General features: G+C 42.4%; 1 protein-coding gene across 1 annotated transcript in view; it reads right to left on the reverse strand.

Moving 5' to 3' along the window:
- Positions 1–687: 687 nt before the first annotated feature.
- MBOAT2 (membrane bound O-acyltransferase domain containing 2) overlaps positions 688–17,905 on the reverse strand; it is a 190,356-nt gene continuing 173,138 nt past the window's right edge. Inside the window, exons 9-13 of the mRNA XM_024200479.3 lie at positions 14,765–14,868; positions 14,292–14,356; positions 12,012–12,144; positions 5,012–5,163; positions 688–2,430 (exon numbers count right to left, since the gene is read on the reverse strand). Of these exons, the coding sequence (XP_024056247.1) occupies positions 2,208–2,430; positions 5,012–5,163; positions 12,012–12,144; positions 14,292–14,356; positions 14,765–14,868 (677 nt within the window). The 3' untranslated portion in view covers positions 688–2,207. The remainder of the gene's footprint in view (positions 2,431–5,011; positions 5,164–12,011; positions 12,145–14,291; positions 14,357–14,764; positions 14,869–17,905) is intronic.

A 17,905-nucleotide genomic window follows, 5' to 3' on the forward strand; every position in this document is an offset into this window, starting at 1 on the left:
GCAGGTCTCAGGCTGCAGGATTATAAAATTGCAGTGTATATGTTCATGCTTTGGCATCCTCACCCCTGGAGGGGTCTCAGAGCCTAGGCTCCAGCCTGGCCCCTAATGTCTACGCTGCAATTTTATAGCCCGCAGCCTGAGCTCCCTGAGTTGGAGTCACCTGACCCATGCCAGCCACGGGTCTTTTATTGCAGTGTCGATATACCCTGAGACCGCGCTCCAGTCCAAGCCCGAACACCCACACTGCTATTTTTAGCCCTGCAGCCTGAGCCCCGGGAGTCTGAGTCAGCTGACCTGGGCTCAGACTTGATGCCGCAGGTTTTTTAACGTAGTGAAGACATATCCAGGGTATACTGAGTTATGCCTAGCTGTGTGGATTGATGGACGTGTGCTAATATCCACATATAGGAGAAGCTTGTCTTCATCTTCCTTGGAATTTTGGGAAGAGAACCAAAACCCAGATGCTAAACTTTCCAAGCAAGAAAAACATAATTCTGAACCAACTCAAGTGTAGGTTCTGTGGAAACTGAGCTGAAGAAGCCTTCTGACATTTAGATGGTAAGAAGACTATATTTTTTCTTGTTAGTGTCCCTAAAAGCTGAAAGCTGCCTTTTTTGTACTCATTCACAATATTCAGTCAACTAATGTTTTAGATGCACAACCAAGAAGTTTTTAGGATCCAAAATATTAATCAAGAAATTTATTACTCACCTCATTTGGCTGTTATTGATTGATAATAAGTTTCATTACTGTTGCTCTGGCATTTTTTGTATAAGTTTTAAAGTTAAAACAACATGTGGATAAACACAGTTTGCATTTACTAAAAATCATATGAAAATAATACAGAATATAAGCAAATAAAAACATAGCCCTTTAAACACAGTTTTTCTCTAGCAGAGGCCATCACCACAATAAATGGTCTGTTACAGATATAATCACAACATTACTTCCTTGATATAATTTCAAAATGAAATATCAGTCTCACATTCCTAAACATTGCTTTCTCCCATAATCTTACCGAAAAGTGTACTGTGAATTCTGCATCTGAAATCTAAATTTAAAAAAAAAAAAAGCTTTTCTTAAAGCCCACAGGCATTTTGGGGTGAAGGGCCATGGATTATCAAGATGAAGCATACAGTGCCTGGTTGACATATGATTTCATCTTTTGTTTTCTATTACCTTGAGTTACAATCTCAAGGTAATCTGGCTATATTTATTTGATACTGTAAGCACCTTCAACTAACCATTTTATGTCTGAGAAACTTCAGAGTGACTTCTTAAAGATTAAAAAGTCACTATTTGTAAAATGTTTAAGTGCTAGAATAAGGAACTCCGGTAGCTAAGGGTAAGAAGCACTTTCACTGAAAGCCTGGTGGCTTGCACAGTGTCTTCATCTGTATTCTGTTATGGCTGTCATTTTGTCTCTAGCTTCAAAGTCCACTTAGTGTTTTTAAAAACAACAAAATAAAATAAACCCAGAACAGAGCTATTAGCCCTGGAAAAAAAGGTGAATCTTTAGTTTTAAAAAAATCCTTTCAGAAGGGCTCTTTGTAATTAGACTCTCTTTATCAAACTAAGCTATAATTTGGCATTGGTAATGTTTACAGTTCCACAACGTACTGTAATAGTTTGAGATCTAAGAAAACCCTCCAAATACTGAGATGTTTATTGCAATACCTTTTCAAAGATTCACAACCTTTCAACAGTTTCCCATTTCATAGTCCTGTCTTTTTTTAAAAACAGCACCCAACATTATACAGTTTCCACATAATATTAAACATGAAATTATCACTTAGAAACAATATTTCAGTAGATAGAGGGTTTAAGGCAAGTCATTCATTTGGAAAAGTTAGTTTCCATGTGTTAATTTAGACTGACACAGCTGATTTCCACCCCATCAGTGCCTTGGGATACACAACGTTCATTCAGCAAAGGGGCACACATCTGACCCTATGGACATACGTTGTAAGTCCTGAGTGCCCATTGAAATAATGGTAATATTTTCATATAAGGCATGACCCACAGGGACATGGCATAGGAGGGGTTAATTTGCTTTGTTTCCAGTCTTGCTATTGTATGTGATATTCCCTAGGTAACAGCATTCTTTTCTTACTAAACACCTTTGCAAACAAATACAAACCCCTTTAAAAGGTGCTAAAAATGGGTTTTGAAAACATACAAAATATATTCATCATAGTATTTCCCAATCATTGTTTTAGTGCTGGATATCTGCAGGTTATTTCTTGTTTCTGAGTGAAACTATTATTTGTTGTGGAATAACTGTTCTGTCCCAAAACATTTTCTTCTTCTAGTTTTTTGGGCCATGAGGGCTTGATGCTTTCCTGATCTATACTTCCTTTTTGAGTTCTTTTCAATGGCAATATCAACAACACTAAGATGCAGGCAATGTGAAGACAGAAATACCAGGAGCTAAACAAAGAAGAAGAAAAAAAAATCATTAATCAGAACTTTGGCCACTATTATAGCTACTTTAAATACCTGACTGCCCTTACATAGGCAGTTTGCTGTATATATGATCTTTAGCAGCAAGGCATCATCATTTCCACTGGCATTCTTTCAAATATCTTTTATTGTACTGGAGAGTAGAGTGGGAATCAACAAGAAGTGAAACCTCTCCCAGTATATTTACTGCTAGAATGTAAAGTAGACAATTCTGAACTGTTACCAGCTCCAAGGTAAAATACTACATTTACCATAGCAAAATTTCATTTTTGGTGACCTCCCACTCTGCTATAAGCTGTAATGGACATTGTGACGAAGTGGGGGATTTTCTTGTTTTTTCAATGGTTTGCATGCAGAGGGGGTGGGACTCAGTTTCCCTGGGTGCTACTGGTTTAATGAGGTGATGGGAGAGGGAGTTTGTTGTTACAGAGGACCAGTGACAGATCTTGGGACCCCAGCCAATGGCCTGGAGAATGGATACCCCAGCGACTGGTGACCTGGAGGCCCAGCTCAGGAGTCACAGCCGGTTCTGGCCAGTGGGAGGACAATGGGCTGTGAAGAGGGGACCCCAGTGACCTAACCAGCCGGTTCCAGCCAGAGGGGGCCAGGGGACAGAAGAGAGGAGAGGAGGCCCAGGCGACCCTGTTAACCCAGCTTTGTAGTCACACATGCCGTTAGGTATTTGGGAAGTATGATATATTTTGATGTATTCCATACTCTGGCAAATGTACTATATTTAATTAATAAAAAAGAAACAGTAGAAACAAAAAATAAAGCAAAAGTGAAAAAATAACAACCTTGAGCAATGAGAAGTGGAGGGGAAGAATAACGATAGCAAAGAAACTTCAGTTCTAATTGGGTTATTGGACTCTCCAGTTGACCAACCCCATAAACAGGTGTTAGAGCCCTGGTGCACTTCTACTTATTCATTATAGTACAGTAGAACCTCAGAGTTATGAACACCAGAGTTACAAACTGACCAGTCAACCACACACCTCATTCGGAAGGTGGTATGCAATCAGGCAGCAGCAGAGCCCCCCCCCCCCCAAAAAAAATAAAAAATACAGTACTGCATTAAATGTAATCTACTAAAAATATACAGGGAAAGTTGAAATTTTTTTTGACAAGGTAAGGAAACTTCTGTGATTGTTTCATTTAAATGAAGATGGTTAAAAGCAGCATTTTTCTTCCACATAGTAAAGGTTCAAAGCTGTATTAAGTCAATGTTCAGTTGTAAACTTTTAAAAGAACAACCATATCGTTTTGTTCAGCGTTACAAACATTTCAGAGTTACAAACAACCTCCATTCCTGAGTTGTTCATAACTCTGAGGTTCCACTGTAAGTGTGGCCTGATAACTCACCCATGGGTGGAAAGTTCAAAAGGCTTTCTTGGGAGAGGAAACTACAAGTAGTGTTTGGAGCATCCCCAGGGCAGCCAACTGCATAGAAGATGCTTAGGGTACATCTTCACTACCCGCCGTATCGGCGGGTAGCAATCGATTTATCCGGGATCGATATATCGTGTCTTGTTAAGACGCGATATATCGATCCCCGAACGCGCTCACCGTCGACTCCGGAACTCCACCAGAGCGAGCGGCGGTAGCGCAGTCGACGGGGGAGCCGCGGCAGTCGATCCCGCGCCGTCTGGACCCCAGGTAATTCGATCCAAGATACTTCGACTTCAGCTACGCTATTCGCGTAGCTGAAGTTGCATATCTTGGATCGCCCCCCCCCCCAGTGTAGACCAGCCCTTAGATTGAAGTTTATATTGTGTTATTTTGGGGTTGCAAATAAAGCCACACCCAAGCACTGGGGTGAGTTTGGACACTAACTCAGGTTTGTGTGCTGCACCAAGGACAGGGTCGGGACTAAACCTGTTCATATCAAACCATGTTTACTAGCTTTAACTATAGAAAATCCAGCACTGGAATTAGAGATCTATCCAAATGAGCTTCTCGGCTCTATGAGCTAAGATGTGAAAAAATTATCTAAGTATACCTTACTGCCAGACTGTACTGAATAGTTACACATACTGTCACTATATACGGATATGTACACACACTATATAGTATGTTAAACATCTGTGTCACTTTAAAACTGCAAACAAATAATGCAAAAAAAAAAAAAAAGAGAAAAGGGTTGTCCTGCTACATTTAAGAGCCTTCTGTGAAGCACTCTCTCTTTTGAGAAATATATACCTATTTACCCTTTTATGGCTGGTTATTCATGAAAGTTACGTTAGGCAGTGGTCACTTATTCCTGTTGCTCTGTGCCCCTTGACCCATTTTCTAATCTCAGATGTGCGCTCTGAATGGCTCCTATTCCAGGAAATTCAATAGTGCACTTGGGCTCAGTGTGCTTAAAGAACTATGAAAATTGTTATTTATTTTGTTTTTTCAAACTGGATGACTACTCACTTAGCTGGCAAGATAGTGATCCAAATACTAACATTTTTATTCACCACTCAAAGGAGAACTCCTGCCACAAGAATAATTTAACTTGCCTCTGAGTTCAGTGATTTTTAAAAAACCCATAAAGTGTACTTACCTGTAAAACATGAAAGAGGGTTTTACAGAGAGCAGCACAAATGGCACAACTGTGTAACTTATTGCTACTTGAGTTGCTATCCATGTGATGACATCGTAACATAATTTAACAGGAGGAGAGTCAACAAAGTAGTGTCTAATGTTGTTTCTCATCTAAAAAAAGCAGATAACAGTAAACGGTATTAGTAACTAAAACATTGTTATTGAGAGCTAGTTTTATTGTATTTTATTTGTTCCATTGCCATGAAAGCCTACTGGCACTAAAGACTTCATCTTATCTCCAGTCTCTTTCCTCTTCTCACTTTGTCCTCGAGGACATCTGGTGGGGAAAGGGTTTCACACACTTTATGCTGAGACAAGGAACCTATTGGAAAGAAGATTTCAATGCCACTCTATACATAAGTCAAAGGATTCATCCAAGAACACTGCAGCTGGTACATGTGCATCCGAACCATACCCAGCATCCATTGGCTTCGGGTACAGATAGCTTGCACACCCTGGCCTTCAGCTTACCATGCATTATCTGGCCTAAGAATTTAGTATTAGAAATTAGTATTTTCAATATATCCAATCTAATTTGAGACTTCTTGTCTGATTGAAACAGCCTTGTTTTACAGTAAATGACGTCTAATTTTCTGTAAATGTACATTTGTGAATAATATGAAAATAGAATACTTCAACAAAAGTCTCCTTATGGTAAGCCATTCCCATACACTCACTGACAGGATTACAGTCCAAAGTATTAAAGCATCCTGTTTTATCTAAATGTAAGAAATTTTAACTGTGTATTTCAGAAGTCTCAGTAATGTAGTAGTTAATGTAACAAAATACGTACATAACACATTCACACACAGCTCTTGTATGTTTCTTAGAGAACCTTGTGTAACCCAGGGACCACTTCGTGCTAGGGTTGCCAACTTTCTACTCGGACAAAACCGAACACCCCTGCCCCGCCCCTTCTCCAAGGCCCCGCACCCTGCTTACTCCATCTACCCCTCCACCCCCGTCACTTGCTCTCCCAACCCTCACTCACTTGCTCATTTTCACTGGGCTGGGGCAGGGGGTTGAGGTACGGGAGGGGGTGAGGGTTCTGGCTGGGGGTGTGGGCTCCAGGGTGGGGCCAGAAATGCGGAGTTCAGGGTGCAGGAAGGGGCTCTGGGGTGGAGCTGAGGGGTTCAGAGTATGGGAGGGGGCTCCGGGCTGGGGGTGCGGGTTCTGGGGTGGGGCCAGAAATGAGGGGTTCAGGATGCAGGAGGGGGCTCCGGGTTGGGGTACAGGGGGTATGAAGGTTCTGGCTGGGGGTGTGGGCTCTGGTGTGGGGCCAGGGATAAGGGCTTTGGGGTGTAGGAGTGTGCTCCAGGCTGGGATCAAGTGGTTTGGAGGGTGGGAGGGGGATCAGGGCTGGGGCACGGGGTTGGGGTAAAGGGAGGGTGAGGGTTCCAGCTTGGGATGCAGGCTCTCGGCTGGGGATGAGGGGCTTGGGGTGCAGGAGGGTGCTCCGGGCTGGGATTGAGAGGTTCGGAGTACGGGAGGGGGATCAGGGCTGGGGCAGGGGGTTGGGGAGCGGGAGGGAGTCACAGGTGCAGGCTCTCGCTGGCGCTTACCTCAGGCAGCTCCCGGAAGCAGCGGCATGTCCCTGCTCTGACTCCTAGGCGGAGGCATGGCCAGGTGGTTCTGTGCGCTGCCCCGTCTGCAGGTGCCGCCCCCGCAGCTCCCATTGGCCATAGTTCCTGGCCAATGGGAGCTGCAGAGCTGGTGCTTGGGGTCCCCTGGCTGCCCCTATGCGTAGGAGCCGGAAGGGGGCCATGCCACTGCTTCCAAGAGCCACGTGGAGCCATGGCAGACAGGGAGCCTGCCTTAGCCCCACTGTGCTGCCGACCGGACTTTTAATGGCCCGGTCAGTCATGCTGACCGGCACCACCAGTGTCCCTTTTCAACGGGTGTTCCCGTCGAAAACCGGATACCTGGCAACCCTATTTGGTGCCAGCTGACAGAGTTCACAGGGGTGCATAAGGGTTACGGGGTTTTGGGAGCAAAGGTACATTTAGGCTTGAGAGAAACCTGCTGTGAATATTAAGTGTCTGTTCTGATCATGTTTAACAGGATAAGCGTAAGTGGAACTGTGCATGTGAAAATTATAGAGTAATCATACTTAGTGTTGTGCATGTGTAACAAATTTCAGAGAAATCATGTTTGTGAGAGTGGCAGGGTGGACTAGGTCTGGAGGCCCCCAGCTGGAGACCTCATGGTCCTGTATCACCCTGTCCCAGAATAGAGCAGCGAAAAATCCTCCAGGCAATCTAGAGTGGCTGCAGAAGAGTGGCCAATCAGAGGGGCTGCTGGAGCAACCAATAAGGGTCAGAAAGGCCAGATAAAAGGCAAACAGCAGAGCAGAGCCTTCAGTGACTGTGTGGAGCTTGACAAGGGAGGACCGAGTGCCTGGCTGATTAGACAAACAGTAGGACTGTAGATAGCTCACCAGACACAAGTGAGTCCAGCAGAGGCTGCCAAAGACCAGGTGCCTGGCTGGCTGGATAGAATAGCAGCAGAGCTGTCAAAAGGTTAGTGCGGGCAGAATGAGCCCGGGGGACTGAGCATAAAACCTGGCTAGACCAGACGAGGGTACCAAGATGGGCCCTGCTGGTCTGGTAGCAGACTGAGCCCAGGGAGGGCTGCTGAACAGGACACCAGTTGAGATGAGACCCAGTGTGCCTAGGGCAGCCCTCACTGGAAATGCCAAGGTCAGGGCAGGCTGCAAAAGGGAGAGCAGATACTCTCAACGCTGGTGGGTAACACAGAATTTAAAGTCACAAACTGTGCTTCTGATTCTCCCACACTGGTTATCAAAAAGCAAAAAAAGAAATCACACAGCCCCCTTATTGCATTCCAGTTCTGTGGCTCCCAATCAGCACCTAGGTGCAGTACAGTGAGAAGTTATTTAAAAAACTCTGCTCACATATACAAAATGTTCTTCTGACCCCAAAGGGTCAGCCACTTTACCAGGTCAGTATAGGTTTGGATCTTACCCAAAATACCATGCTGCCAGCCAATCCTTTAGTGTCTAAAACTAAAGGTTTGTTATAAAGAAAGAACAGGAAGAGAGATGGTAAAGCAGTCACATACATACAAAGACTTCAAAGTCCATATTTCAGATTCCTAGCAGTACTGGTGAGTTTGCTGGCTTGAAAGTCCCTCTGGAACACATCCACAGCTTGGATGGGTCATTCGGTTCTTTTTTCAGAGTAGGGTGACCAGATGTCCCGATTTTATAAGGACAGTCCCGATTTTTGAGTCTTTTTCTTATATAGGCTCCGATTACCCCCCACCCCCTGTCCCGATTTTTCACATTTGCTGTATGGTCACCCTAGTTCAGAGCTTTGTTTGTAGAAAGCTTACTCCAGAGGTAAGAAGCAGGCCTGAAGACAAAATGGAGAAGATGCAGCTGCCTTTTATAGTCTTTGGCCATGCAGCTTGTATTTCCTTTGTTCCAAATACAAGCTGCCCAACACATGGCCTGGAAGCCATGTGCTGGGCAGCTTAGAGTTCTGTCCATACAGCTTTACAGAGGGTACCAAGATAGGCCCCGGCTAGGTGTCTGAAGAAGGCAGTGCCTCTGGGAAGAAACCTAAGAGTTACGGCCCCATACCAGGGCTGTGATAAGAACTTGGCAGGTGGGAGGTGCTGGGGTGGGGGGCGGGGAGGGAAGCTAGCTGCTGATTGGTGGTAAGCACCTGCTAAATTTTTTTCTGTGGGTGCTCTAGCCCTGGACCACCCACGGAGTTGGCGCCTATGTGGAGAGCACGAGAGAGCTCATTACAGCCGAGTTGGCCCAGCTGCAGGGTCAGTTACAGTAACATCTCTTAAGGACCTCACAAGAGTGGAAGATCAGTGTAATTTCATTCCATCCTACCCCACTCCCCTGTCACACCTCTTACCCTCGGTTGGAGGCTGAGACGGGAGACTGCCTCCAAGTGAGTTTCCACCAAAAGAGTTTCCCTTCACAAGGGATATTACTTATCACCAGAATCCTGCCCCTTTGTGCCACCTGAGCAGTGCAGTGGTGTCACATCATGGTGGACAATCTGGCCGTAGACATAGTGCCCTGTGCACATGACTCAAAAGAACTCCTAAACCTAAATCTTAGAATCATAGAATATCAGGGTTGGAAGGGACCTCAGGAGGTCATCTAGTCCAACCCCCTGCTCAAAGCAGGACCAATTCCCAACTAAATCATCCCAGCCAGGGCTTTGTCAAGCCGGGCCTTAAAAACCTCCAAGGAAGGAGATTCCACCACCTCCCTAGGTAACGCATTCCAGTGCTTCACCACCCTCCTAGTGAAATAGTGTTTCCTAATATTCAACCTAGACCTCCCCCACTGCAACTTGAGACCATTGCTCCTTGTTCTGTCATCTGCCACCACTGAGAACAGCTGAGCTCCATCCTCTTTGGAACCTCCCTTCACGTAGTTGAAAGCAGCTATCAAATCCCACCTCATTCTTCTCTTCTGGAGACTAAACAATCCCAGTTCCCTCAGCCTCTCCTCATAAGTCATGTGCTCCAGACCCCTAATCATTTTTGTTGCCCTCCCCTGGACTCTTTCCAATATTTCCACATATAATCTTGGGATTATATACCAATTTCTTCCATGGTTTTAGAAAAGTCATGCACCTAAATTTCAGTCAATACTGAAATGAGATTAAGGTTTTCCTATCTCACAAGATTATGAAGATTGTTGAAGATGAAAAAGTGCTATACAGTTACTACATATGATTATCATGATTGTCATATCCTGTTCAATGAAATGCCTCAGCATGTTTCCTCCCAGCATCACACCCATCACTGAATTGTCCTGGAGTGTGGAGTCTGTGTAGAATAGGAAGATATGGTCCACTTCCTCGCCCACCCTCCAAAGATGCCATGTTTTAATGATGCAATAAAAAATAAGGGCTTTTTGAAAAAAAAATTATATATATATATATTATACATAAACCATTGTGCCTTTAATTTGTATGCACAACTACAACTGCATGTAAAAAATTCAAGTAACTATCTAAGGTATTTATATGGCTCCCATCAACATAGTACCTGAGTGCCTCACAATCTTAAGTTTTTATCCTCACAATCCCACTGTGAGGTAGGAAGTGCTACTATCCCCATTTTACAGAAGGGAACGGAGGCACACAGAGGCTAAGTGACTTGATCAAGGTCACACAGGAAGTTTGTGGTAGAGCAGGGAATTATTTTAGATGTAACAGCAGTGGTGAATAGGAGGGAGGGATGGGAGGAAAGACGAAAGAGGAGGACTACATTGCTGTTAGTGCATTTGTAGCAAATCTTTCACGTGAAGTTCTCAAGTTTCACTGATTATCTTGTACAATATTACTGTGATGTGAACAGATCCCCAGGTCTCCCCAAATCCTAAATTAGCATCCTATCCACTGGGCCAACCTTCTGCTTTAGTTGTTCAAGCAAATGGTCAGTTATGCATCTACATGGCCATTTGTGCCAATCTGTAGTAAACTGAAGTGTAAATTAGATACAATTGTATATGCAGTTTAAAAAAATCAATCCAGTTAAGATTTATCATCCAACTTCTACAGAATTAGCTATATAGAAATCTAGGTTATTTACGCTTGAAAGGATTAGATTTTAATCAGTAAATGTCATTAATAAGGAATTGAGAGGAAGGTGGTGATCATAGAGAATCTGATCTTCACAGACCTAACAAGGGACAGTAAATAACTGACATGATAAAACACCTCAACCTGTTTTTGACAGTTAGTCAGTACACTTGCACACAAACCCAAGCTCTGTAAACGTGAGAGCTAACCATACCTGTGAGAGAGATGAAATATGAGAGTGAGAGGTGCTCCACTGGAGAGTGGAGTGTTGCGATTCGTGCCAGGGAACTGTTCATGGGCCTTGCCTGGGGCTCTAGCTTTTGTATCAGCCTGGTTGAAAAGTGTGAAGATTCACCCCTCTAGTGGCAGTAAAGGGGAAGGGAATTTATGTCTATATACTGCTCCTCCAGAGGCTCCTGACTGTTGTTAGGAAAGGGGCCACAGCTTTAAAATGGGACAATAATGCTAACCCATGTTTGTAAAATGCTTTGAGATCTATGGAGGAAAGTATTATATGTTTTATTAGTAGTAGGAGAAGTCTGATAAACTGAAGCTCCAGCTCCCACTAGCAGTTGGAAGGTGCAAAGAGTCTTGTGCTCCATCTCTCTCTCTCCCCTTCACAGCCTCCCGCCTGATCTGATAGCAAAGAGGTCTCTGTTACTGTATCCCTCCCTGCTTAGCCTCCATTTTTGGGGTCCTCTTCCTCCTTGATTAACTCTAGTACCTCCTTTCCCAAGCAGCACTGTGACACTGACAAATTTCTTGACAGGTTTACTACTTTAGTTTCTGGGTTCATTTTTCTGGATCCACAGGGTTCTGAATAGCAGCAGTAAAATTGACCAGAATCTTATTAACGTCACTCTGCTGTTGCTTGGCAGAACTCTGAGCAGCAAATGTACTAGAGACGTTTGTCTGCTGGCTGAGGAGAACACTGCTTTACTTTAATATCTTTACAAAAGTACCAAATACAAGTTTATTTTAAAATGATTATTAAATTCTACAGAAATTGTTAGCTTACGTCTCCAAACCCTAATGAAAGATTCCTCCTCCTCACTGGCAAGTAAGTGACTTTTTAATATCACTTTTAACTATATCTGTTCACATCACAGTAATATTGTCCGAGATAATCAGTGAAGCTTGAGAACTTCACGTGAAAGATTTGCTACAAATGCACTAACAGCAATGTAGTCCTCCTCTTTCGTCTTTCCTCCCATCCCTCCCTTCTATTCACCACTGCTGTTACATCTAAAATATATATTATATTTTTTGGGCCCAAGATTGTGTCTGAGTTTCCCTTGTGATGCACACATCTTTGAGCACTGTAGCATAGTCACTTTGCTTTTACAAAACTACTTATTAAAATACATGGTTGGTACTTACGGCTCGTGCTGCTAATGTCATTAGTACTCCTGTTAAAAATGTTAAATAATATCCAGGGTACACACCATGCCAAATGGCTGAAAGGATGAAGGTCTGGATCGTAGGACTGAAGGAAGCTCGCTCATAGCATACTCTAACAAGTAAAGTAAATGTATTAAAGGCAAAGGGTATAAGGGAGAGAAGATGATCAACAATAGAGCCAATAACCATTTAAAACCTAGCAAGCCATAGATTAAATAGCAGTTGCTATTTGATTACATAATTCTATTGAATCTTGGACTTAAACATTAACATATTATGATTTACAGAAAATGCTGTAACTTTACTCTCCACTTTGATACCAGATCTCAGTGCTACTATGTATGCTCCTTCACAATGGCATGACACCACTCCTGAAAGGCAGAACTCTACTGGTTAGCTACTATAGCTGGATGGGAAATGCGTTACCTGTCCAATGAGATTTTTTGAGATTTCCAAAAAAAAAGTTCCCATCCCAAACTCGGATGAAAATGTTCATGAACCAAAATCTGAACAAATTCAGACTGGGTCAATTGAAATGTTTCATTGCAATAATTTCAGAACATTTAATTTCAATATTGACCTTTAGTTTCTTTAAGCCTTTTTTCTTTACTATAAATTAACTTAATTTTGAAATGAAGTCATTATGATCCCCAAACTGGAGCTTTTCCAGAAATAGGAAAACACAGAAATGGGACATCTCAACAATTTAATTTTTTTTTTCAAAATGGGAAACTTATTAAAACCAACTCTTTGCAGCAAACAGTTTTGTTTTTGACAAATTGGAATTTTCTGATTAAAAAAGATTTTGTTGAAAAATTCCCAACCAACCCTAGTAGGGAGTACGTCTCTAGACCCTCAGCTATATGTGCGACTGCACCTTCATGCTGACTTCTCTGGCAATAAATTCTATGACATCATGAGTTTGGCTTGCAAATAGGTGTTTACATTAGCAGACATAGTTTGATCTTCCCTGCAATAAAATTTAAATTATTAAAACCATTTCTGCTTTTCAGGGATGGAACAAATGTTTGGGGAGGAGGGTGTACACCCGTCCACACACTCCTCTTGTAAGGAGAGCAAGTTTGAGGGATACACCTTACTCTCTGGAGGAGGCAGTTGATGGTGTGTTCCACTATTTGAAGAGCGGGTTTACATTTGCTGGGAGCACTTTCCCTGTTATAAGCTGGGTTGGACTTGGAGGGAGGAGTTTGATTAGACAGGGCAACTACAAAGCCATAGAGCTCCTAGTAGCATGTATGCATTCCCTAATCACTGCACTAGATCTGGTATCACAGCAGGACTGTAATACTTGCTCTGAGAATGAGTATCATTCTACTCTACAGGCTTTATTCCACATCTCCACCATACCATTGGAAATGCACTGCTAATTCAAGAGGCCAATCCAGCAGAATACATATGAATCAACCATAGGTTGCAGAAGACTGCAGTTACTGTCTTTACATAGGTTGTCTATTCAGAGATGCTAGTCATCTTTTGCATAGTATCAAAACTTAGGAAAGACATCTTCACAACTAGAAGTTACTTCATAGAACAGGAATCTTATATAAATTAGCTTCCCCTGATTACCAACATCCTATTTCCTGGACGTGTGGCTATTAAGCTTCTGAAGTCCAAAGTGTTTAGTAAAGGCATATGTAAGGCTCCAAGATGGTGGTCTACCCAGACTGCCAGCTATTAATAAAGTTCATCTCCTGAGGGGAAAATGGACCTGCCTCAATATAATTGCCAAGAAGGATAGGCATTTTCTGCCTTCTATTCACCTAGCTGAAGTGGGATGTTTCATTTGGCTCTATTAATCCATCCTCACAACCATTCCAAGGGGGAACAGCAGGGAAGCATTAGCCCATTGGGAACCATCTTTTATTTCTGGCCAAGCCAGGGAACAATAAATCTGCCAATTACATAAGGGTACGGAAGAAGACAATGTGTACACAGCATACTCTCCCAATTGCATTCCCATATGGTTTAGAGCTTGCAGTGTAGTTTCTAGAAAGGGAGAGGGTGCAGACAGTTCCCATTCATAATACAGGGAAGAGTCTGTGACTAGGTAGCTAAAAAAGCTCATAGGATCCTCCACAGGCCAGCAGCCAGAGGCAGATAACACTATAATTAAAGCGTAGCATCTATTATGCAGCTGCATTGGTTTAGGATCTCTAATAACAAGTATTCATAAATTATTTTTAAAGATAAGTAATAAAGAAACTTCAAAGTAGAAAAGTTTTCTTTTAAATACAGTACCTTTTAAGCCAAAGAGCTGTTTGAATATTCCAGTTATCAAGAAACATCTTGAAACTTGTTGAAAACTATAAAACCAAAACACTAATTATTTCTGCAAAATGTAAAGACGCCATATTAAAGAGTCATGCTGTATTTCAGAATAGTGTGATATACAAACCAAGTATTCTTTGGGGATGAGCTGAATAAGGACAGCAGAAATTTACTCAACCACTCTATTATGAGCCTGCTTTTATTCCTTAATTTGTAACTCTAAATTTAGAATATTCATAATCACAAAAAATCCCACAAGCTAGTTAGCTTGCAGAAGATATCCAAAATGTATGTGATTTGTCACTCCTTCCCCCAGAGACTGATTGTCACCTCTGATTTGTGACACCTTTGCAATCTTGAGAATAGAAAAAGTGTAAGACAATTTAATGCCTTTAAACTTTTCTACATGAGCACAATTTTATTTGAAAGAGCCATGAACAAACCTCTATATGCTGGATTCTCAGATTTGATATTAAATCCCAGCGTGATGCTCCATTTTTGTCATATCCTCTAAAACCAAACCCTGCTGCATTATTAATTGCATCTGCTGCAATGAAACAAGAGAAAACAATTGTCGTAAGTAGTTATAAATTGCCTACATTACAAATATTGTGCGTCATATGACAAGTACTTTTTACACATGATTTGTTGTATTAATGTATTTTTTGGCTGTATATTTAAATGTTTAGAAGCACCTAGAGTCACTGGATTAGGCACTTAACTATCAAGAGAAAAGAATAAGACAAATAAGGATATATGTTTGCAAACCAAGTCATTTTCAATCTTAAAATAATTTTTATAAAAAAAGAAAAGCAAACAGGCATATAATACACCATCGGTTTCACAATGTAGGCACCTTCTCCTGTCACAGCACATTCATTTCTATTTGGTCCTTTCTTTCTACTTGGGAGAGGGTATCTTTGCCTTCCAATATGCCTGTTTGATCAAACTGACAGAGGAACCCATTCAAGCTCACTGCGATGCATAGTATTAACTACCACCCAAAGAGAAGAGAAAAATTGGAATTTGATCAGCTCTATTTTGAATATAAATTGAACTCAATTTAAGATTACAAAGCACGGGCGTATTCATTGGTTGCAGTGGTTTGAGAAAGTGTCCCAATGTTCAGATGCCTTCCTTCACTTATGAGGGTTACATGAGCTGAATATGTAAACACAAAAATAAAATTGTCTCACTGCATGATGTTTCAGATAGCATACCAAAGTCTGATGCTCTAAATATGTGCCTGTTAAAAATCAATGGGGAAAAAATCAACTACTGAGAAAGACATGATTTCTAATGTGTACTCAAAATTTCTTCTAATAGTACAAGTCCTGATATCAGGACAGCCCACAGTTCCTTTATGATACCAGTGAAGTTTGGGAGGAAATATCAAAACATATTATAGAAAATGCGCAAATGTGTGGCCAAATGAAAGGAGGGAAATGTCATGGCAACGAGACATGGTGACGATCCAACCATGTGCCAGAGGCAGTGAAGAAGGAAAGGTTTAAGCAATGGCAGAAAATAAAAATGGTGGAAAGTTATGAAGAATGCAAGCTTGTAAAGATAACAACACAAAGAGCAGTTGCAGAAACTAAGGGTCAGATATTTAAAGACTTGTAAGCAGTCCTACTGATGAAGGAAGGGGGAAAAGGAATACATAAATTAGCCAAGAATAGGCATAGAAGCACAGAGAACTTGGGAACTGTAAAGTGTGTCAAAGATGAAAACGGAAGCGTACTGGTGGAAGATGGTGATATCACTAGGAGGTGGCAGCTGTTTTATGAGAAGCTGCTCAGTGAAGACAATGTGAAGAAACCACCTAAGGAAGTATGTGCAAGAAACAGTCTCACAAGACTTCTCATCATGGTGGAGACTCAGACAGGGTTCAAGGTTACAAAACTGGTAAGGCAGTGGGACCGGCCAACATACCAATTGAGCCATTTAAAGCATTAGATCATGAGGGAATGGGGACAATGATGATCTTTTTCAACTTAATTTTCTGAACTGGAAAAAGGCCAATGAGCGGAGGAAGAGCACATTGGTTCCTATCTTTAAGTGTAAAGGAAATGTGCAAGAAAGTAGTACTTACCAACCCATCAAATTAATGAGTCACACTTTGAAATGGCTGGTAAGAATAATCGAGAAAAGACTTCGGGAGGAGCTGGAACATCAAACAAGCAACACCAATTCAGGTTTATGCAAGGAAGGTCAACATAGGATACAGTGTTTTCAGCCCAAATATTACAGAAGTACAGAGAGAAATGCAAGGGATTGCACTTAGTGTTTGTGGATTCAGAGAAGGCTTATGACACAGTTCCTAGAGAACTGTTATGGTAATGCCTGTGGTCATGCAATCTGCAAGAGACATATGTTAAAACTATCATGGACATGTATGAGAGTAGCAGAACAATAGTGAGAAGCAGCAGTGGCTACAATGAATCATTCACTGTGGGGATAGGTCTACATAAAGGATCAGCCGTAAGCAGGGGCGGCTCTATGTTTTTTGCCACCCCAAGCACGGCAGTCAGGCAGCCTTCAGTGGCATGCCTGCGGGCGGTCCACGGTCACACAGATTCAGTGGTGTTTCTGTGGGTGATCTGCCAGTCCTGCGGCTTCGGCATGCCCGTCGCCGAATTGCTGCCGAAACCACGGGACCGGTGGACCTCCCACAGGCACGCCGCTGAAGGCCGCCTGACTGCCGCCCTCACAGCGACCAGCAGGGCTTGCTGCGCTGGTGCCTGGAGCCACCCCTGGCTGTAAGCCCATTCCTAGTTCCGATTATAATAGACACATTGACGCAGGAGATTAGGAGAGAGGCTCCCTGGAGCACGGTTTTTGCTGACATGTTGTGCCATGAAAATTAATACAAACTGGAAAGGGACCTAGAACAATGGAGGGCTACAATAGAAGAAAATGGCTTACAAAAGACAGAATACATGTAAAGTTTAATTGAGAGGGACAATGAAAAAAATCAATAAAGTTAGATGGTATAGAGTTAAACTCTGAACCTCAGTTCAGTGTTGAGCCATGATGAGAATGTGGATGCAGATGTTAGGAGCTGCATGAAGAGCAGGTGGTGTAAATGTAGGGAGTTGATGGGGATTATATGTGCCAAGTACACTAAAGAGCAAAGTGTAGAAGATCATGATTAGGCCAGCCATGACATATGGGTCGGAACACTGGTCAATGAGGAAGAGAGAAGAACACTACTTCATACTGCCAAAACAAGAATGCTCAGGTGAACACTGGGTAAGACAACAGCTGCTAAGCTATGCAATTAAATGGCATGAGCTATGATGCAGGCAGCCTCCATTATGGAAAAAGCGGAGAGAGTACAGATTGAGATGGCCGGGTCACATAACATGGCAAGATGTGAGATACATTGGACAGAGAGTACAAGAACTAACAGTCACGAGCCAAAGCCCTAGATGCTGAAGGAAGACATGAAGGAGGTTGGCGTCATCTTGGATGCCACATTTGACAAGAATGCTTAGAGATGAAAAACAAGAACCGCTGACCCGATTGACAGGACAAGGTAAAGGAAAATAAGACTAGTTACAGCAGAATAAGGACCTGCA

This window comes from Terrapene carolina, unplaced genomic scaffold (genome assembly GCF_002925995.2).
Source record: "Terrapene carolina triunguis isolate 2854851 unplaced genomic scaffold, T_m_triunguis-2.0 Scaffold42, whole genome shotgun sequence".
Taxonomy (NCBI): Eukaryota; Metazoa; Chordata; order Testudines; family Emydidae; genus Terrapene; species Terrapene triunguis.